Below are 24,240 nucleotides of genomic sequence, written 5' to 3' on the forward strand. Positions count from 1 at the left end.
ATACATCATGGCTGGCTATTTGTATGTGTATTTGTGTTTATATACATAATGACTGGCTATTTGTATGTGTGTTTATATACATCATGACTGGCTATTTGTATGTGTATTTGTGTTTATATACATCATGACTGGCTATTTGTATGTGTATTTGTGTTTATATACATCATGGCTGGCTATTTGTATGTGTATTTGTGTTTATATACATCATGGCTGGCTATTTGTATGTGTATTTGTGTTTATATACATCATGACTGACTATCTGTATGTGTATTTGTGTTTATATACATCATGGCTGGCTATTTGTATGTGTATTTGTGTTTATATACATCATGACTGGCTATTTGTATGTGTATTTGTGTTTATATACATCATGACTGGCTATTTGTATGTGTATTTGTGTTTATATACATCATGACTGGCTATTTGTATGTGTATTTGTGTTTATATACATCATGACTGGCTATTTGTATGTGTATTTGTGTTTATATACATCATGGCTGGCTATTTGTATGTGTATTTGTGTTTATATACATCATGACTGGCTATTTGTATGTGTATTTGTGTTTATATACATCATGGCTGGCTATTTGTATGTGTATTTGTGTTTATATACATCATGGCTGGCTATTTGTATGTGTATTTGTGTTTATATACATCATGACTGGCTATTTGTATGTGTATTTGTGTTTATATACATCATGGCTGGCTATTTGTATGTGTGTTTATATACATCATGACTGGCTATTTGTATGTGTATTTGTGTTTATATACATCATGACTGGCTATTTGTATGTGTATTTGTGTTTATATACATCATGACTGGCTATTTGTATGTGTATTTGTGTTTATATACATCATGACTGGCTATTTGTATGTGTATTTGTGTTTATATACATCATGACTGGCTATTTGTATGTGTATTTGTGTTTATATACATCATGACTGGCTATTTGTATGTGTATTTGTGTTTATATACATCATGGCTGGCTATTTGTATGTGTATTTGTGTTTATATACATCATGGCTGGCTATTTGTATGTGTATTTGTGTTTATATACATAATGACTGGCTATTTGTATGTGCGTTTATATACATCATGACTGGCTATTTGTATGTGTATTTGTGTTTATATACATCATGACTGGCTATTTGTATGTGTATTTGTGTTTATATACATCATGGCTGGCTATTTGTATGTGTATTTGTGTTTATATACATCATGGCTGGCTATTTGTATGTGTATTTGTGTTTATATACATCATTACTGACTATCTGTATGTGTATTTGTGTTTATATACATCATGGCTGGCTATTTGTATGTGTATTTGTGTTTATATACATCATGACTGGCTATTTGTATGTGTATTTGTGTTTATATACATCATGACTGGCTATTTGTATGTGTATTTGTGTTTATATGCATCATGACTGGCTATTTGTATGTGTATTTGTGTTTATATACATCATGACTGGCTGTTTGTATGTGTATTTGTGTTTATATACATCATGGCTGGCTATTTGTATGTGTATTTGTGTTTATATACATCATGACTGGCTATTTGTATGTGTATTTGTGTTTATATACATCATGGCTGGCTATTTGTATGTGTATTTGTGTTTATATACATCATGGCTGGCTATTTGTATGTGTATTTGTGTTTATATACATCATGACTGACTATCTGTATGTGTATTTGTGTTTATATACATCATGGCTGGCTATTTGTATGTGTGTTTATATACATAATGACTGGCTATTTGTATGTGTATTTGTGTTTATATACATCATGACTGGCTATTTGTATGTGTATTTGTGTTTATATACATCATGACTGGCTATTTGTATGTGTATTTGTGTTTATATACATCATGGCTGGCTATTTGTATGTGTATTTGTGTTTATATACATCATGGCTGGCTATTTGTATGTGTGTTTATATACATCATGACTGGCTATTTGTATGTGTATTTGTGTTTATATACATCATGGCTGGCTATTTGTATGTGTATTTGTGTTTATATACATAATGACTGGCTATATGGCAGATATACATGAATATGAAATACATGAATATATCTGCAAATGTGGTATACATGATACATTGCACTGCATGTGAAATGGGATGCTATATTGGAGAAACAAGCCAAAAACTGCACCTTCGGATGAACTTACACAGACACTCAATCAAAAACCACTGTGAAACAAAATACTGCACCCCTGTTGGTCACCATTTCACCCAACCTGACCACTCCATCCAAAACCTCAAAATCAAAATCCTCAGAGGCAACTTCAAAAACACCATGGAAAGAAAAACCTTTGAAATGAAAATGATAATGCACTTCAACCTGTTTAATTCTGGACTAAATGTGGACTCTGGATTCTTAACACATTATCAAAATTTTTTTGTAATGTACTTTCATTTAGTCAATTACATTGTATATTCCACATTCTTTATACATAGGTACACAGGTAAGCCTATGTCCACACTTTTATCTTTTTTAACTTTTGTATTCCCCCTGTATATACAATTTCACATCTTTATAGATTTTGATTCAATGTTGATATATAACTTTATGTCAGTATATTCTCTATGTAAAGCTATATACCGTATTGTTCCGCATATAGGCCGCACTTTTTTCCCTTGATTTCTACCTTTAAAGTTGCAGTGCGGCCTATATGCGGGGCGCGGCCTATAATCTGTATTTTTTGTAACATTAGAAGTCTTCTTGGGCCCCAATTTATAAAAGACCTCGCTAAATGCGGAGAGGAATATGCTCTCCGCATTTAACATTGCACCAGCAGTTCACAAGATCTGCTGGTGCAACGCCGCCCCCTGCTGACTCACAGCCAATCGGCCGCCAGCAGGGAGGTGTCAATCAACCCGATCATATTCGATCGGGTTGATTTCCGGCAATTCCTGTCTGCCTGCTCAGAGCAGGCGGACAGGGTTATGGAGCAGTGGTCTTTAGACCGCTGTTTCATAACTTGTGTTTCTGGCGAGTCTGAAGACTAACTAGAAACACGGCCCTTCAAGCTCCGTACGGAGCTTGATAAATGGGCCTGTAGGAGTGAACCGAAGACGTTGCTAAATGCTTCTTTCACAGGCGTTGCAGTCTGCAGGGACGGAGCGGCAGATGTGGCTGTAGATGATGATGTCATCACAATAGGAGCTGTGTGCTGAACAGAAAGGCATGCAGGGTCCGTAGTTGATACAAGTACTGGTACAAGGAGGATGATTATAGGGTGATTATAGGAATGTGCAGAAAGGCAGTATGCAAGGTATGGTAAGGTATGGTAACTAAGGATGTTAAGGAGGTCCTTAAAAGGAGGAGAGGAGGCCTTATGGGTATTGTAGTGTGGGTAGGGAGGAAGTGGGCGGAGCACAGGATGTCCCGTGTTAGTCAGTTTTGCCTCTTATATTGGTAAGAGACTGTTTTTTTTCCCCCTCACATCATACCTGATAAAAATACTGTACTATTAGGGTAAATAAAAAATTGTAGCTTTAATACTGGTCTGTTAAAATAAAACAAAGGAAAGATGCTGAACTCCTTAGTATGGTAATTTCAAATGTGAAAAAGCCTTTATTTAGCCATTATAGCTTTAATGCCTGAATAAAGTTTTTACCTAAGCCCCCCTCATGATTTTTACGACACCTCCTCCTCTCCCTGCACTTTCTGTCTTCTTAGCTATTCTGTGTTTTAAGATATAATCTGTAAATTCCATCGAATTGGTCAGTATTGCTTTAGACTTGATAAAGGAAGGAACTCTTCCGAAAGCTTGTCAACTTATAAATGTATAGTTAGTCCAATAAAAAAAAGTATAATTGCTCAATGCAATACTCTTGTTATTTTGATATCTAAATCTCTGGACTAACAAGGCTACTCCAATCAATATATATATATCATGCCTGTCTATTTGTGTGTGTATATGCCTGGCTATCTGTGTGTATATGCACCATGACTGGCTATCTGTGTGTATATGCACCATGCCTGTCTATGTGTGTGTATATGCACCATGCCTGGCTATCTGTGTGTGTATATGCACCATGCCTGGTTATCTGTGTGTGTATATGCACCATGCCTAGCTATCTGTGTGTGTATATGCACCATGCCTAGCTATCTGTGTGTGTATATGCACCATGCCTGGTTATCTGTGTGTGTATATGCACCATGCCTGGTTATCTGTGTGTGTATATGCACCATGCCTGGTTACCTGTGTGTGTATATGCACCATGCCTGGTTATCTGTGTGTGTATATGCACCATGCCTGGTTATCTGTGTGTGTATATGCACCATGCCTGGCTATCTGTGTGTATATGCACCATGCCTGGTTATCTGTGTGTATATGCACCATGCCTGGCTATCTGTGTGTGTATATGCACCATGCCTGGTTATCTGTGTGTGTATATGCACCATGCCTGGTTATCTGTGTGTGTATATGCACCATGCCTAGCTATCTGTGTGTATATGCACCATGCCTAGCTATCTGTGTGTATATGCACCATGTCTGGCTATCTGTGTGTATATGCACCATGTCTGGCTATATGTGTGTGTATATGCACCATGCCTGGTTATCTGTGTGTGTGTATATACACCATGCCTGGCTATATGTGTGTGTGTATATACACCATGCCTGGCTATATGTGTGTGTATATGCACCATGCCTGGCTATCTGTGTGTGTATATGCACCATGCCTGGTTATCTGTGTGTGTATATGCACCATGCCTGGCTATCTGTGTGTGTATATGCACCATGCCTGGCTATCTGTGTGTGTATATGCACCATGCCTGGCTATCTGTGTGTGTATATGCACCATGCCTGGCTATCTGTGTGTGTATATGCGCCATGCCTGGTTATCTGTGTGTGTATATGCACCATGCCTGGCTATCTGTGTGTGTATATGCACCATGCCTGGCTATCTGTGTGTATATATGCACCATGCCTGGTTATCTGTGTGTGTATATGCACCATGCCTGGTTACCTGTGTGTGTATATGCACCATGCCTGGCTATCTGTGTGTGTATATGCACCATGCCTGGCTATCTGTGTGTGTATATGCACCATGCCTGGTTATCTGTGTGTGTATATGCACCATGCCTGGTTATCTGTGTGTGTATATGCACCATGCCTGGCTATCTCTGTGTGTATATGCACCATGCCTGGCTATCTCTGTGTGTATATGCACCATGCCTAGCTATCTGTGTGTGTATATGCACCATGCCTAGCTATCTGTGTGTATATGCACCATGCCTGGTTATCTGTGTGTGTATATGCACCATGCCTGGCTATCTCTGTGTGTATATGCACCATGCCTAGCTATCTGTGTGTATATGCACCATGCCTGGTTATCTGTGTGTATATGCACCATGCCTGGCTATCTGTGTGTATATGCACCATGCCTGGTTATCTGTGTGTGTATATGCACCATGCCTAGCTATCTGTGTGTGTATATGCACCATGCCTAGCTATCTGTGTGTATATGCACCATGCCTGGTTATCTGTGTGTGTATATGCACCATGCCTAGCTATCTGTGTGTGTATATGCACCATGCCTAGCTATCTGTGTGTATATGCACCATGCCTGGTTATCTGTGTGTTTATATGCACCATGCCTGGCTATCTCTGTGTGTATATGCACCATGCCTAGCTATCTGTGTGTGTATATGCACCATGCCTAGCTATCTGTGTGTGTATATGCACCATGCCTAGCTATCTGTGTGTGTATATGCACCATGCCTAGCTATCTGTGTGTGTATATGCACCATGCCTAGCTATCTGTGTGTGTATATGCATCATGTCTGGCTATCTGTGTGTATATGCATCATGTCTGGCTATCTGTGTGTATATGCATCATGCCTAGGCTTACCATAATTTTTAGAGGTGAAACTGGGACCACCTGGTGCGGTGCCAGTGGGGGTGTGGTCAGGAGCGTGGTCAAGGGGGCGTGGCAATTACAGTACTTTTAAAGTAGTAGCTTTTATGTGTGTAATGTTTTGTGGATACTCTACCCTTCCTCAGTCAAACAAGTGAACCATAACACCACCCCCTAGTGAAAAAGACACCATTACGTTGTCATGGCAAATAAATCATTCATCTAAATCTCAGATTCTAAATAATGCCAAACATCCAGCATAATTATCACTTTATCAATGTCACAATTTAATATCTGCAGTGTAATATGTGTTTTATGTGTCTAATTAAGGAACAGAGCCAAATACTGATAAGGCATACATACAACATTGAATGAAAGTAATAAATAAACACGTACCTGCTAAAGCTGTTTAAGAGGCTACTCTATACCATAATGCAGGAAGATTACAGACAAAATGCTATCCTGCATGAAGTAAAGCAAGATCCAGGCCAAAAATCCTGCCTGTCTGCACTTCCTAGTCATACCCATATGATTCCCCTAAAGGTGTATTACCGGCAATGTCACCAGGGGTCGGGGGGGGGGGGTGTTAAATTCTTAGAAAAATAAACCAAGTAGTAATACAAAATTAAAAAAAAATTACGCTGCTCACTCAGCCTGTATTACTAAATGTAAACTTTGAAGGACACGAACGTTAAGCTAAGCAGGGCTGTATGTAACAAAGTACCAGCATCCGAGCCACAGTCCAGTCATTTTGAATAATGTGTCCGGGTTTCAGGTGGTCGGAAACCCAGACACATGATTTGAAACCTGGAGGTGGCAACCCTACTGGGACAGAATGAACAACTGGGTGGGACACTGGGACAGCGCCTCCAAACCGGGACAATCCCAGTAAAAGTGGGACTTCTGGTAAGCCTAATCATGCCTGGCTATCTCTGTGTGTATATGCACCATGCCTAGCTATCTGTGTGTGTATATGCACCATGCCTGGCTATCTGTGTGTGTATATGCACCATGCCTAGCTATCTGTGTGTGTATATGCACCATGCCTGTCTATGTGTGTGTATATGCACCATGCCTGGCTATCTGTGTGTGTATATGCACCATGCCTAGCTATCTGTGTGTGTATATGCACCATGCCTGTCTATGTGTGTGTATATGCACCATGCCTGGCTATCTGTGTGTGTATATGCACCATGCCTGGTTATCTGTGTGTGTTTATGCACCATGCCTAGCTATCTGTGTGTGTATATGCACCATGCCTGGCTATCTGTGTGTGTATATGCACCATGCCTAGCTATCTGTGTGTGTATATGCATCATGCCTGGCTATCTCTGTGTGTATATGCATCATGACTGGCTATCTGTGTGTGTATATGCACCATGTCTGATTATCTGTGTGTGTATATGCACCATGTCTGATTATCTGTGTGTGTATATGCACCATGTCTGATTATCTGTGTGTGTATATGCACCATGTCTGATTATCTGTGTGTGTATATGCACCATGTCTGATTATCTCTGTGTGTATATGCACCATGCCTGGCTATCTGTGTGTGTATTTGCACCATGCCTGGTTATCTGTGTGTATATGCACCATGACTGGCTATCTGTGTGTGTATATGCACCATGCCTGGTTATCTGTGTGTGTATATGCATCATGTCTGGCTATCTGTGTGTGTATATGCATCATGCCTGGCTATCTGTGTGTATATGCATCATGCCTGGCTATCTGTGTGTGTATATGCACCATGCCTGGTTATCTGTGTGTGTATATGCACCATGCCTGGTTATCTGTGTGTGTATATGCACCATGCCTGGCTATCTGTGTGTGTATATGCACCATGACTGGCTATCTGTGTGTGTATGCATCATGTCTGGCTATCTGTGTGTGTATATGCACCGTGCCTGGCTATCTGTGTGTGTATATGCACCGTGCCTGGCTATCTGTGTGTGTATATGCACCGTGCCTGGCTATCTGTGTGTATATGCACCATGCCTGGCTATCTCTGTGTGTATATGCATCATGCCTGGCTATCTGTGTGTATATGCATCATGCCTGGCTATCTGTGTGTATATGCATCATGTCTGGCTATCTGTGTGTGTATATGCACCATGCCTGGCTATCTGTGTGTGTATATGCACCATGCCTAGCTATCTGTGTGTGTATATGCACCATGCCTAGCTATCTGTGTGTGTATATGCACCATGCCTGGTTATCTGTGTGTGTATATGCACCATGCCTGGTTATCTGTGTCTGTATATGCACCATGCCTGGCTATCTGTGTGTGTATTTGCACCATGCCTAGCTATCTGTGTGTGTATATGCACCATGCCTGTCTATGTGTGTGTATATGCACCATGCCTGTCTATGTGTGTGTATATGCACCATGCCTGGCTATCTGTGTGTGTATATGCACCATGCCTGTCTATGTGTGTGTATATGCACCATGCCTGGCTATCTGTGTGCGTATATGCACCATGCCTGTCTATGTGTGTGTATATGCACCATGCCTGTCTATGTGTGTGTATATGCACCATGCCTGGTTATCTGTGTGTGTATATGCACCATGCCTGTCTATGTGTGTGTATATGCACCATGCCTGTCTATGTGTGTGTATATGCACCATGCCTGGCTATCTGTGTGTGTATATGCACCATGCCTGTCTATGTGTGTGTATATGCACCATGCCTGGCTATCTGTGTGTGTATATGCACCATGCCTAGCTATCTGTGTGTGTATATGCACCATGCCTAGCTATCTGTGTGTGTATATGCACCATGCCTGGTTATCTGTGTGTGTATATGCACCATGCCTGGCTATCTGTGTGTGTATATGCACCATGCCTGGTTATCTGTGTGTGTATATGCACCATGCCTGGTTATCTGTGTGTGTATATGCACCATGCCTGGTTATCTGTGTGTGTATATGCACCATGCCTGGTTATCTGTGTCTGTATATGCACCATGCCTAGCTATCTGTGTGTGTATATGCACCATGCCTAGCTATCTGTGTGTGTATATGCACCATGCCTGGTTATCTGTGTGTGTATATGCACCATGCCTAGCTATCTGTGTGTGTATATGCACCATGCCTAGCTATCTGTGTGTGTATATGCACCATGCCTGGTTATCTGTGTGTGTATATGCATCATGCCTGGATATCTGTGTGTGTATATGCATCATGCCTGGCTATCTGTGTGTATATGCACCATGCCTGTCTATCTGTGTGTGTATATGCACCATGCCTGGCTATCTGTGTGTGTATATGCACCATGCCTGTCTATGTGTGTGTATATGCACCATGCCTGGCTATCTGTGTGTGTATTTGCACCATGCCTGGTTATCTGTGTGTGTATATGCACCATGCCTGGTTATCTGTGTGTGTATATGCACCATGCCTGGCTATCTGTGTGTGTATTTGCACCATGCCTGGTTATCTGTGTGTGTATATGCACCATGCCTGGTTATCTGTGTGTGTATATGCACCATGCCTGGCTATCTGTGTGTGTATATGCACCATGCCTGGCTATCTGTGTGTGTATATGCATCATGTCCGGCTATCTGTGTGTGTATATGCACCATGCCTGGTTATCTGTGTGTGTATATGCACCATGTCTGATTATCTGTGTGTGTATATGCACCATGCCTGGCTATCTGTGTGTGTATATACACCATGTCTGATTATCTGTGTGTGTATATGCACCATGCCTGGTTATCTGTGTGTGTATATGCACCATGCCTGGCTATCTGTGTGTGTATATACACCATGTCTGATTATCTGTGTGTGTATATGCACCATGCCTGGTTATCTGTGTGTGTATATGCACCATGCCTGGTTATCTGTGTGTGTATATGCACCATGCCTGGTTATCTGTGTGTGTATATGCACCATGCCTGGTTATCTGTGTGTGTATATGCACCATGCCTGGTTATCTGTGTGTGTATATGCACCATGCCTGGTTATCTGTGTGTGTATATGCACCATGACTGGCTATCTGTGTGTGTATATGCACCATGCCTGGCTATCTGTGTGTGTATATGCACCATGCCTGGTTATCTGTGTGTGTATATGCACCATGCCTGGTTATCTGTGTGTGTATATGCACCATGCCTGGTTATCTGTGTGTGTATATGCACCATGCCTGGTTATCTGTGTGTGTATATGCACCATGCCTGGCTATCTGTGTGTATATGCATCATGCCTGGCTATCTGTGTGTGTATATGCACCATGCCTGGCTATCTGTGTGTATATGCACCATGACTGGCTATCTGTGTGTGTATATGCACCATGCCTGGCTATCTGTGTGTGTATATGCACCATGCCTGGCTATCTATGTGTGTATATGCATCATGCCTGGTTATCTGTGTGTGTATATGCACCATGCCTGGCTATCTGTGTGTGTATATGCACCATGCCTGGCTATCTGTGTGTGTATATGCACCATGTCTGGCTATCTGTGTGTGTATATGCACCATGCCTGGCTATCTGTGTGTGTATATGCACCATGCCTGGCTATCTGTGTGTGTATATGCACCATGCCTGTCTATCTGTGTGTGTATATGCACCATGCCTGGCTATCTTTGTGTGTATATGCACCATGCCTGGCTATCTGTGTGTGTATATGCACCATGCCTAGCTATCTGTGTGTATATGCACCATGCCTGTCTATCTGTGTATATGCACCATGCCTGTCTATCTCTGTGTGTATATGCATCATGCCTGGATATCTGTGTGTGTATATGCACCATGCCTGGCTATCTGTGTGTATATGCACCATACCTGGCTATCTGTGTGTATATGCATCATGTCTGGCTATCTGTGTGTATATGCATCATGCCTGGCTATATGTGTGTATATGCATCATGTCTGGCTATCTGTGTGTATATGCACCATGCCTGTCTATGTGTGTGTATATGCACCATGCCTGTCAATGTGTGTGTATATGCACCATGCCTGTCTATGTGTGTGTATATGCACCATGCCTGGCTATCTGTGTGTGTATATGCACCATGCCTGTCTATGTGTGTGTATATGCACCATGCCTGGCTATCTCTGTGTGTATATGCACCATGCCTGGCTATCTCTGTGTGTATATGCACCATGCCTGGCTATCTCTGTGTGTATATGCACCATGCCTGGCTATCTGTTTGTATATGCACCATGCCTAGCTATCTGTGTGTGTATATGCACCATGCCTGGCTATCTGTGTGTGTATATGCACCATGCCTGGCTATCTGTGTGTGTATTTGCACCATGCCTGGTTATCTGTGTGTGTATATGCACCATGCCTGGCTATCTGTGTGTGTATATGCACCATGCCTGGCTATCTGTGTGTGTGTATATGCACCATGCCTGGCTATCTGTGTGTGTATATGCACCATGCCTAGCTATCTGTGTGTGTATATGCACCATGCCTAGCTATCTGTGTGTGTATATGCTCCATGCCTGGCTATCTCTGTGTGTATATGCACCATGCCTGGCTATCTGTGTGTGTATATGCACCATGCCTGGATATCTGTGTGTGTATATGCACCATGCCTAGCTATCTGTGTGTATATGCACCATGCCTGGCTATCTGTGTGTATATGCACCATGCCTGTCTATGTGTGTGTATATGCACCATGCCTGGCTATCTGTGTGTGTATATGCACCATGCCTGTCTATGTGTGTGTATATGCACCATGCCTGGCTATCTGTGTGTGTATATGCACCATGCCTGGCTATCTGTGTGTGTATATGCACCATGCCTGGCTATCTGTGTGTGTATTTGCACCATGCCTGTTTATCTGTGTGTGTATATGCACCATGCCTGGCTATCTGTGTGTGTATATGCACCATGCCTAGCTATCTGAGTGTGTATATGCACCATGCCTGGTTATTTGTGTGTGTATATGCACCATGCCTGGTTATCTATGTGTGTATATGCACCATGCCTGGTTATCTGTGTGTGTATATGCACCATGCCTGGTTATCTGTGTGTGTATATGCACCATGCCTGGCTATCTGTGTGTGTATATGCACCATGCCTGGCTATCTGTGTGTGTATATGCACCATGCCTAGCTATCTGTGTGTGTATATGCACCATGCCTGACTATCTTTGTGTGTATATGCACCATGCCTGGCTATCTCTGTGTGTATATGCACCATGCCTGGCTATCTGTGTGTGTATATGAACCATGCCTGGATATCTGTGTGTGTATATGCACCATGCCTAGCTATCTGTGTGTATATGCACCATGCCTGGCTATCTGTGTGTATATGCACCATGCCTGTCTATGTGTGTGTATATGCACCATGCCTGGCTATCTGTGTGTGTATATGCACCATGCCTGTCTATGTGTGTGTATATGCACCATGCCTGGCTATCTGTGTGTGTATATGCACCATGCCTGGCTATCTGTGTGTGTATGTGCACCATGCCTGGCTATCTGTGTGTGTATTTGCACCATGCCTGGTTATCTGTGTGTGTATATGCACCATGCCTAGCTATGTGTGTGTGTATATGCACCATGCCTGGTTATTTGTGTGTGTGTATATGCACCATGCCTGGTTATCTATGTGTGTATATGCACCATGCCTGGTTACCTGTGTGTGTATATGCACCATGCCTGGTTATCTGTGTGTGTATATGCACCATGCCTGGCTATCTGTGTGTGTATATGCACCATGCCTGGTTATCTGTGTGTGTATATGCACCATGCCTGGTTATCTGTGTGTGTATATGCACCATGCCTGGCTATCTGTGTGTGTATATGCACCATGCCTGGCTATCTCTGTGTGTATATGCACCATGCCTGGTTATCTGTGTGTGTATATGCACCATGCCTGGATATCTGTGTGTGTATATGCACCATGCCTAGCTATCTGTGTGTATATGCACCATGCCTGGCTATCTGTGTGTATATGCACCATGCCTGTCTATGTGTGTGTATATGCACCATGCCTTGCTATCTGTGTGTGTATATGCACCATGCCTGTCTATGTGTGTGTATATGCACCATGCCTGGCTATCTGTGTGTGTATATGCACCATGCCTGGCTATCTGTGTGTGTATATGCACCATGCCTGGCTATCTTTGTGTGTATTTGCACCATGCCTGGTTATCTGTGTGTGTATATGCACCATGCCTGGCTATCTGTGTGTGTATATGCACCATGCCTGGCTATCTGTGTGTGTATATGCACCATGCCTAGCTATCTGTGTGTGCATATGCACCATGCCTGGTTATTTGTGTGTGTATATGCACCATGCCTGGCTATCTGTGTGTGTATATGCACCATGCCTGGCTATCTGTGTGTGTATATGCACCATGCCTGGCTATCTTTGTGTGTATTTGCACCATGCCTGGCTATCTGTGTGTGTATTTGCACCATGCCTGGTTATCTGTGTGTGTATATGCACCATGCCTGGCTATCTGTGTGTGTATATGCACCATGCCTAGCTATCTGAGTGTGTATATGCACCATGCCTGGTTATTTGTGTGTGTATATGCACCATGCCTGGTTATCTATGTGTGTATATGCACCATGCCTGGTTATCTGTGTGTGTATTTGCACCATGCCTGGTTATCTGTGTGTGTATATGCACCATGCCTGGTTATCTGTGTGTGTATATGCACCATGCCTGGCTATCTGTGTGTGTATATGCACCATGCCTGGCTATCTGTGTGTGTATATGCACCATGCCTAGCTATCTGTGTGTGTATATGCACCATGCCTGACTATCTTTGTGTGTATATGCACCATGCCTGGCTATCTCTGTGTGTATATGCACCATGCCTGGCTATCTGTGTGTGTATATGAACCATGCCTGGATATCTGTGTGTGTATATGCACCATGCCTAGCTATCTGTGTGTATATGCACCATGCCTGGCTATCTGTGTGTATATGCACCATGCCTGTCTACGTGTGTGTATATGCACCATGCCTGGCTATCTGTGTGTGTATATGCACCATGCCTGTCTATGTGTGTGTATATGCACCATGCCTGGCTATCTGTGTGTGTATATGCACCATGCCTGGCTATCTGTGTGTGTATGTGCACCATGCCTGGCTATCTGTGTGTGTATTTGCACCATGCCTGGTTATCTGTGTGTGTATATGCGCCATGCCTAGCTATGTGTGTGTGTATATGCACCATGCCTGGTTATTTGTGTGTGTGTATATGCACCATGCCTGGTTATCTATGTGTGTATATGCACCATGCCTGGTTACCTGTGTGTGTATATGCACCATGCCTGGTTATCTGTGTGTGTATTTGCACCATGCCTGGTTATCTGTGTGTGTATATGCACCATGCCTGGCTATCTGTGTGTGTATATGCACCATGCCTGGTTACCTGTGTGTGTATATGCACCATGCCTTGTTATCTGTGTGTGTATTTGCACCATGCCTGGTTATCTGTGTGTGTATATGCACCATGCCTGGCTATCTGTGTGTGTATATGCACCATGCCTGGTTATCTGTGTGTGTGTATATGCACCATGCCTGGCTATCTGTGTGTGTATATGCACCATGCCTGGCTATCTGTGTGTGTATATGCACCATGCCTAGCTATCTGTGTGTGCATATGCACCATGCCTGGTTATTTGTGTGTGTATATGCACCATGCCTGGCTATCTGTGTGTGTATATGCACCATGCCTGGCTATCTGTGTGTGTATATGCACCATGCCTGGCTATCTTTGTGTGTATTTGCACCATGACTGGTTATCTGTGTGTGTATATGCACCATGCCTAGCTATCTGTGTGTGTATATGCACCATGCCTGGCTATCTGTGTGTGTATATGCACCATGCCTGGCTATCTGTGTGTGTATTTGCACCATGCCTGGTTATCTGTGTGTGTATATGCACCATGCCTAGCTATCTGTGTGTGTATATGCACCATGCCTGGTTATCTGTGTGTGTATATGCACCATGCCTGGTTATCTGTGTGTGTATTTGCACCATGCCTGGTTATCTGTGTGTGTATATGCACCATGCCTAGCTATCTGTGTGTGTATATGCACCATGCCTGGTTATCTGTGTGTGTATATGCACCATGCCTGGTTATCTGTGTGTGTATATGCACCATGCCTGGTTATCTGTGTGTGTATATGCACCATGCCTGTCTATCTGTGTGTATATGCACCATGCCTAGCTATCTGTGTGTGTATATGCACCATGCCTGGTTATCTATGTGTGTATATGCACCATGCCTGGCTATCTGTGTGTATATGCACCATGCCTGGTTATCTGTGTGTGTATATGCACCATGCCTGGTTATCTGTGTGTGTATATGCACCATGCCTGGCTATCTGTGTGTGTATATGCACCATGCCTGGCTATCTTTGTGTATATGCACCATGCCTGGTTATCTGTGTGTGTATATGCACCATGCCTGGTTATCTGTGTGTGTATATGCACCATGCCTAGCTATCTGTGTGTGTATATGCACCATGCCTGGTTATCTATGTGTGTATATGCACCATGCCTGGCTATCTGTGTGTATATGCACCATGCCTGGTTATCTGTGTGTGTATATGCACCATACCTGGTTATCTGTGTGTGTATATGCACCATGCCTGGCTATCTGTGTGTGTATATGCACCATGCCTGGCTATCTTTGTGTATATGCACCATGCCTGGTTATCTGTGTGTGTATATGCACCATGCCTGGTTATCTGTGTGTGTATATGCACCATGCCTGGTTATCTGTGTGTGTTAGAGTTGCCACCCGTCCCTTAAAATACAGAACACTTATAAGTTACACATGCTGCAGGGTGCTGCAGGGAGGAATATGAATAGTGCTGTCCAGAAGCACAATACATGTTCCTCCCTGCACACCCTGCAGCATGTGTAACTCATAAGTGTCCAGGAAAACATGGCTGAGGTGGCAACCCTAGTGTGTGTATATGCACCATGCCTGATTATCTGTGTGTGTATATCCACCATGCCTGGATATCTGTGTGTGTATATGCACCATGCCTGATTATCGGTGTGTGTATATGCACCATGCCTGATTATCTGTGTGTGTTTATGCACCATGTCTGGTTATTTGTGTGTAAGCTTCATGCCTAGATATTTGCATATATGCACCATACCTGCCCATTTGTGTGTATATATAATGCCTTACTTTGACCTAGTTTCCATTGAGGTGGTAAAGATTGGAAACTGATGGTAAGATAAAAAATCTCCTTAGACTTTAATAGGGATAAAGGATTTTATCACCATTTTCCAAACAATCAATGAAAACAAGCCCTTTGTGTATATACACCATACATGTATATGTGTACAACATGCTACTGGAAGTCTTATTTCTACTGGGAAATTAATAATTAAACCAACTGGTTATACATTACAAAGTCACATTCCTTTTGGCTTAGGGACAGTGGTTTCATGAAACCACAGTGGTTGAGATAAGCTGTGCTTTACTTACATACTCAGCCTTTAGAAATATGGTTTAATGATTCTGAACTATGTGAGTATGTCCACATGTTTGTTCTACATCTCAAGAATTTGTTATTGTATTTGTATTGTTTATTTATGATACAAAATAATATCGGATTGCTTGTCCCATATGTCACGGCCCTGTAGGTTAATGTATCTAGTTCCCTCTTCTAGAGTTTCATCAGTGAACTCTCTGTTTGTATATATGACATTAGTTGCTAGTTTTGTTCTGTTGTAATGACCTGAAGAGCTTGAGCAATTGCCGCAAATGAGGAAACTAAAATTGCAGAGGCGTAACTAGAAACCACAGGGCCCAGGTGCAAGAGGTCTGCAAAAGGAGGTACCCTGTGCCCACAGTCTGTGAGATGGTCTGACCCCCTATTACTGTATACAGTGACACTGTTTAACCCACCAGTACTGTATATAGTGAGTCAGTGACACAGTCTGTAATCTGCCGGGGAGATGGCTGGCCTGACCCTACCCGCCCAAGTACTTTATAAAGTGACCTCAATAGTCTGTGACATGGTCCAACCCCCCCCCATAGGGTATATAGTGGTACTCTATAGTGACACTGTGTACCCCCGCCCCCCATGCTGTAGTGACAAGGTATGTAATTTGCTGGTTCCACAAACATACACACACACACATACATGCATAAATACACAAACATACACACACACACATACATGCATAAATACACAAACATACACACACACACATACACACACATACAGTACATACACACATACACACACATACAGTACATACACACATACATGCATAAATACACAAACATACACAAACACACATACACACACATACAGTACATGCATAAATACACACACAGTCACATACATACATACACACACACACACACACACACATAAACACCAATGGGTAGAACAGAAAGGCTAACCCCTGTAGTCAGAGACACTAGTGAAGCATCATGTCACACTCACATGATATCAGTGTTGGCAGTGGAATGTCAACGTTTTTTATTAAAAAAAAATTATTATTTTTTAAGCTGGGCCCCCACCCTTGCAACCTCTCCACCCCCTGTAGTTTCGCCACTGGAAAATCATACATGAAGGACATAGGTTAAATTCTATAGAGTTTCCCATTTTCTAATAAAATTAGGTTGTGAGCACTTTTGATGGAAACTCTACAGCATTATGATTCTTACATGACTCATAGTTAAAAGAGAAATTTCTCAGCTGATCTGGAGTGGAATCTGTAACACCACCCTCCTGCTGCTCCTGTTTACGCAAAATGCCTATGGATGCTGAATTTATTCCCACAAGGGAATATGGGGACGGTTTAGTTGCCCTAGCATCAAAATATAGGGTGCAATTTTTGGTTTGTTTCTGGCCTCTTAGAATGTCTTATAGTTAAAGGGGAGAATGGTTGAAGTCCCAAACAACTAAGGCTTCAAAATAAAGTTAGAAGGTGACAGTTTCCTTTAGTGCACATGCTGTTTGTCAGGTGGGAATTTTTGTTAACCCTAATAATATATTGTATCTTGCTAATATCATTTTTATGTGTTTCCAGGAGGGAAAATCAAAGCTTCAAAGTAATCTCACGGCTTGCAGCACCAATCTGAAGACCCTACCAGGTAGGTGAGGGGGTACTTTGGGTAACATAAATACAGAGAGAAAACATTACACAGCTTTGTGAAGATAAAAAGCACATGTAAATCTGATTAATAAATTATGCAATTCTTTAGAGCACTTTATTGTTGCATAGCATATCTTAATAAATATATGTTAAAGGACCACTATACACAGTAGAACGGCATAGTTAACGCATACATAATAAAAAAACACTTTGAATTTCAAATGAATAGTAATTTTTTTTTCTAACACATTTTAAAGTTAGTTAAGTTTTCCTTCTCACTGCATCATGTGACAGCCATCAGCCAATCACAAAATGCATATACGTATCTTCTGTGAGTTCTTGCACATACTGATTAGGAGCTGGGGTCTCAGAAAGTGTGCAAGTAAACAGATTATGCACGTTTAGATAATGTAAGTTAATTGAAAAGTTGTTTAAAATTGTGTACCCTATCTGAATCATGAAAGGTTAATTTTGAATTTTGTGTTTATTTAAACTATCAGAAGGGGGTTAAACACATAATTATAAAAACAGTATATAGTAAAATTATAACAGTGTGTATAATCAAACAATAAAAGTAAAAAAAATAAGGAAATTATACCATATAACACAGTGCACTGTAAGGTCATGGGATAATATTCAAAAGGTGAGCTTCTTCGTACCTCAAAGAAAATGAAGTGAAACTTTCATTGTGTTAAACCATATGAGAATATCCCTTTAAGCACAATAGGAAAATTACTCACACGATGCGCTCAGTACAAATGGATCCAAGACTATATTTGTTGTAGGGGGTTCCAATATTTAATAACAAAAATACAAACGTGTTAAAAACAACGATTCTTTAAAAAGCAAACTCCTTGCAAAATAAAAAGGCAATAAATGTCCGTCACTCTGGGGTCCCAGCAGCTATTAACAGGTAACAGACCTCCTTCCTAGATAGATATCAGAAGGGTCCGGTGCGACTTGATTTCAAGATGCCTGCCCCTCCTTGTGACTTTGCCTTTGTGACTGTTGACTCCGACAAACTATGCAGTAGGTTTCACCTGTCTGGCTTTTTCAAGTTTTTCCTATTGGGGATATTCTCATATGGTTTAACACTATGATAGTTTCTCTCCATTTTCTTTGAGGCATGAAGAAAATCAACGTTTGAATATTATCCCATGACCTGCACTGTGTTGTATGGTATCATTTCCTTCTTTAAACACATAATTATATTCATGCTGGCCTAGAGCAGAACATGGTTGCTGATTGGTGGCTACATGAGCATGCCACTTATGATTGGCCTACCTTCCTTGCACTAAGGCTCCTGTGTGGGACATTAGTGGGTCATTAGCGTTTACAACATTGGCCATATGATTAACGGACAGCCATGGCTTTCAGCGATCACAATCCTCCTGACTACGGGCTAGATTACCAGTGGCGAGCTAACAGTTGCGCCCGAGTGAAAAGGGTTTTATCGCGGCTGTTTGAGCACGTTAGGTTTTTCGCTCATACTACTATACTACAAGTTGAAAGTAAACACGATCACTTGAGCGCAATTGAAGTTAACGTGTTTTGGGTTAGCAGAACCTCAAAGCTCTGGTAAACTATTTTGCAAAACAAAAAAGTCTCAGAAAACACATGATACATACATTACAAAGTACAGTTACACTTATAATGGCACAATCTAATATATATATATATATATATATATATATATATATTTATAAAATATTGCATAAAAATGTATAAGGGTATAAAGAGGTCTCAAGTGTTAGAAAAAAAGCAGGCAAAGGGCTTTAACATAGAGATACATAGATATACATGTCTAAAGATGTATATGTATATATATATATATATATATATATATATATATATATATATATATGTGTGTGTACATATGTATTTATATGTGTATATATGTACACATATATATATATATATATATATATATATATACTGTATATATATATATATATATATATATATATATATATATAAGTATATTAGAGCCCTTTGCAGTTAAGTAGATCAAAACATGAAAAATCATATTTATATAAAATTCATATTTAATATAGGTTTTATCTATGTATTTACTGTAAATATTTCACATTCCAATGTTCTGCATATAAGAGAATATGGTCTAAGTATTTTAAAATAGATATTCATATATATATATATATATATATATATATATATATATATATATGTATATATATCTATACCTATATATAATCATGACATGTGTGTGTGTGTGTGTATATGTATATACTGTATGTATATATATATATATATATATATATATATATATGTATCAATATATATTTGTTCAAAATACCATCACATATATATAGACAAATGTATTTATGAGAATAAATAGAACATATTCTGCTATGTGAAGAACATTGAAATGTAAAATATTCAAATTTTCATTGTCGGGTTAGCACGCTCGAGAATATGGGATCGGATTTACACGTGAGTAGGGTCTAAGTTTTTTTTCCACATTTTTTCTGCTTCATTGACTTCTATGGGGGAATACATTTTTGTGTGCGCGATATTCTAAGTTCAGCTTTTTATGCGCATCAGGATAGCACTCAAGTGAAGCCTGTTTTTCTTTAAACTCCTAGGGCGCGATCCGATATAGATCGTAGTTTGCGGCGCAAGCGAGGGAACCCGCGTCGCCCGCAGTTTCAGCTCGCAACTCGAGCTATCCCATATACTGCGCCGTCAGATGCTAAAGTGACGTAAGTCTGATAAACCAGCGATGTCCAGAAATCTGCGCAAGTACAAATTTCTGGCGTCGCCAGTGACTTACGGCACGTTAGAAACTGCCGGCGCCTACAAAACCTGACTAAAGTCTAAATCACCCTCACTGTCTAACACGCCTCCCTAACATAGCCCGACAAGTCTAACACGCCTCCCTAACCTAGCCCGACACGTCTAACCCTCTATCCGCTATCCCCCCTCACTATCCTAACAATAAAATATGTATTAACCCCTAAACCGCCGCTCCCGGAGCCCGCCGCAACCTAATAAAATTATTAACCCCTAAACCGCCGCCAGCTATATTAAATCTATAACCCCCCTAAAGTGAGCCCCTAACACCGCCGCCATCTACCTTACTTACCCCCTAAAGTGAGCCCCTACCCCGCCGCTATCTATTGTAAAATTATTAACCCCTAATCTAATCCCCCTATACCGCCGCCAGCTATATTAAATTATTTAATCCCTGAAATACTAAACTATCCCTACCACTAAACCTAAGTCTAACCCTACAAATATCCCTGAAAAGGGCTTTTTGCGTGGCATTGCCCCAAAGTAACAGCTCTTTTGCCAGCCCTTAAAAGGGCTTTTTGCGGGGCATGCCCCAAAGAATTCAGCTCTTTTGCCAACCCTTAAAAGGGCTTTTGGCAGGGCTTTGTCACAAAGTAAACTGCTCTTTTGCCTACAATCTACATCCCCCTACACCGCGGCCACCTATAATAAATGTATTAACCCATAATCTAATCCCCCTACACCGCCGCCAGCTATATTAACTATATTAACCCTAATTATATTAGGGTTAATATAGTTAATATAGTTATTATATTATATATATTAACTATATTAACCCTAATTATATTAGGGTTAATATAGTTAATATCGTTATTATATTATATATATATAAAGTATAATAACCCTATCTAACTCTAACATCCCTAACTAAACTCTTATTAAAATAAATCTAATATTAATATTATTAATTAAAATATTCCTATTTAAATCTAAATACTTACCTATAAAATAAATCCTAAGATAGCTACAATATAATTAATAATTACATTATAGCTATGTTAGGGTTTATATTTATTTTACAGGTAAATTGTTAATTATTTTAACTAGGTATAATAGCTATTAAATAGTTATTAACTATTTAATAGCTACCTAGTTAAAATAATTACCCAATTACCTGTAAAATAAATCCTAACCTAAGTTACAAATACACCTACACTATCAATAAATTAAAGTAACTACAAATATCTATCTAAAAATACAATTAAATAAACTAAACTAAATTACAAAAACAAACAAACACTAAATTACAAAAAATAAAAAAAGATTACAAGATTTTTAAGCTAATTACACCTATTCTAAGCCCCCTAATAAAATAATAAAGCCCCCCAAAATAAAAAAATTCCCTACCCTATTCTAAATTAAAAAAAGGTTCAAAGCTCTTTTACCTTACCAGCCCTTAAAAGGGCCTTTCTCTTGTTAAGTGCATCCAGTCCACGGATCATCCATTACTTATGGAATATATTCTCCTTCCCAACAGGAAGTTGCAAGAGTCCACCCACAGCAAAGCTGCTATATAGCTCCTCCCCTAACTGCCATATTCAGTCATTCTCTTGCAAGCCTCAACATAGATAGGAGGTTGTGAGAGTCTGTGGTGCTTTCTACTTAGTTTATTCTTCAATCAAAAGTTTGTTATTTTTAAATGGCACCGGAGTGTGCTGTTTATCTCAGGCAGTATTTGGAAGAAGAATCTGCCTGCGTTTTTCTATGATCTTAGCAGACGTAACTAAGATGCATTTGCTGTTCTCACACATTCTGAGGAGTGAGGTACTTCAGAGGGGGAATGGCGTGCAGGTTTTCCTGCAGATAAGGTATGTGCAGTAAAATATTTTTCTAGGAATGGAATTGACTAAGAAAATACTGCTGATACCGAAGTAATGTAAGTAAAGCCTTAAATGCAGCGATAGCGACTGGTATCAGGCTTATTAATAGAGATACATACTCTTATAAAAATGTGTTTTAAAACGTTTGCTGGCATGTTTAATCGTTTTTTTAACGTACATTGGTGATAACACTGTAATGTTGGTATAGCCTTAAATGCAGTAAAAGCGACTGGTATCAGGCTTATTAATAGAGATACATACTCTTGTAAAAATGTGTTTTAAAACGTTTGCTGGCATGTTTAATCGTTTTTTAACATATGTTTGGTGATAAAACTTATTGGGGCCTAAGTTTTTTCCACATGGCTGGCTTAAATTTTGCATAGAAACAGTTAACTGAAGCTTCCCACTGTTGTAATATGAGTGGGAGGGGCCTAATTTAGCGCTTTTTTGCGCAGTTAAAATTACAAAATGAATCATCCAGATTCCCTCAGCAGTCCCATGAATACTATAGGACATTTCTAAAGGGCTAAAAAGACTTCCAAAATCGTTTATAGGGAAGGTAATCCACAGCTCTGCTGTGGCAGTTTGTTGTGTCTGTTTTTAAAAACGTCTATGTCGTTTTTTGATCTGTTTTTTGCATTAAGGGGTTAATCATCCATTTGCAAGTGGGTGCAATGCTCTGTTACCTTATTACATGTACTGTAAAAATTTCGTTTGTTTTACTGCCTTTTTTTCACTGTTTTTCAAATTTTGACAAAATTTGTTTCTCTTAAAGGCACAGTAACGTTTTATATATTTGCTTGTTAACTTGATTTAAAGTGTTTTCCAAGCTTACTAGTCTCATTATTAGTCTGTTCTAACATGTCTGACATAGAGGAAGCTCTGTGTTCATTATGTTTTAAAGCCATGGTGGAACCCCATCTTAGAATGTGTACCAGATGTACTGATTTCATGTTAAACAATAAAGATCATTTTTTGTCTTTAAAAACATTATCACCAGAGGATTCTGTCGTGGGGGTAGTTATGCCGACTAACTCTCCCCACGTGTCAGACCTTTTGACTCCCGCTTTAGGGACTCACGCTCAAATGGCGCCAAGTACATCAAGGGCACCCATAGCGTTTATTTTACCAGGGGATTCTGTCGAGGGGAAAGTTATGCCGACTAACTCTCCCCACGTGTCAGACCCTTCGACTCCCGCTTCAGGGACTCACGCTCAAATGGCGCCAAGTACATCAAGGGCGCCCATAGCGTTTATTTTACAAGACATGGCAAAGGTGGTGAATAATATTCTGGCAGCAGTATTAGTCAGACTACCTGAAATTAAAGGAAAGCAGTTAGCTCTGGGGGTAGATACAGAGCATACAGACGCTTTAAGAACCATGTATGATACTACCTCACAATATGCTTAGTCTGTGGGTGATTTTTTTGACTCGGGGAAGATGATTTAACCTGATTCTGATATTTCTACATTTAAAATTTATGCTTGAGAACCTCCACTTGTTGCTCAGGGAGGCTTTGGCTGCTCTGAATGAATGTGTACAATCGCAGGGCCAGAGAAATTGTGTAGACTGGATAAATAATATGCAGTGCCGGTGTGTACTGATGTTTTTCCAATACCTAAAGAGGTTTACTAAATTTTTTTTAATAAGGAATGGGATAGACCAGGTGTGCCGTTCTCTTCCCCTCCTAT

The 24,240-nt window shown here is 40.6% G+C and overlaps 1 protein-coding gene across 2 annotated transcripts in view; it reads left to right on the top strand.

Annotated features, from left to right (window-relative positions):
* MTMR11 (myotubularin related protein 11) overlaps positions 1–24,240 on the top strand; it is a 160,956-nt gene that overhangs the window by 21,108 nt on the left and 115,608 nt on the right. For both annotated transcript variants that reach the window (XM_053705406.1, XM_053705401.1), the window contains exon 2: positions 17,853–17,916. In XM_053705406.1, coding sequence (XP_053561381.1) covers positions 17,853–17,916 — 64 coding nt within the window. The remainder of the gene's footprint in view (positions 1–17,852; positions 17,917–24,240) is intronic.

The sequence above is a fragment of the Bombina bombina genome, chromosome 1 (genome assembly GCF_027579735.1).
Source record: "Bombina bombina isolate aBomBom1 chromosome 1, aBomBom1.pri, whole genome shotgun sequence".
In the NCBI taxonomy this organism is placed as follows: Eukaryota; Metazoa; Chordata; class Amphibia; order Anura; family Bombinatoridae; genus Bombina; species Bombina bombina.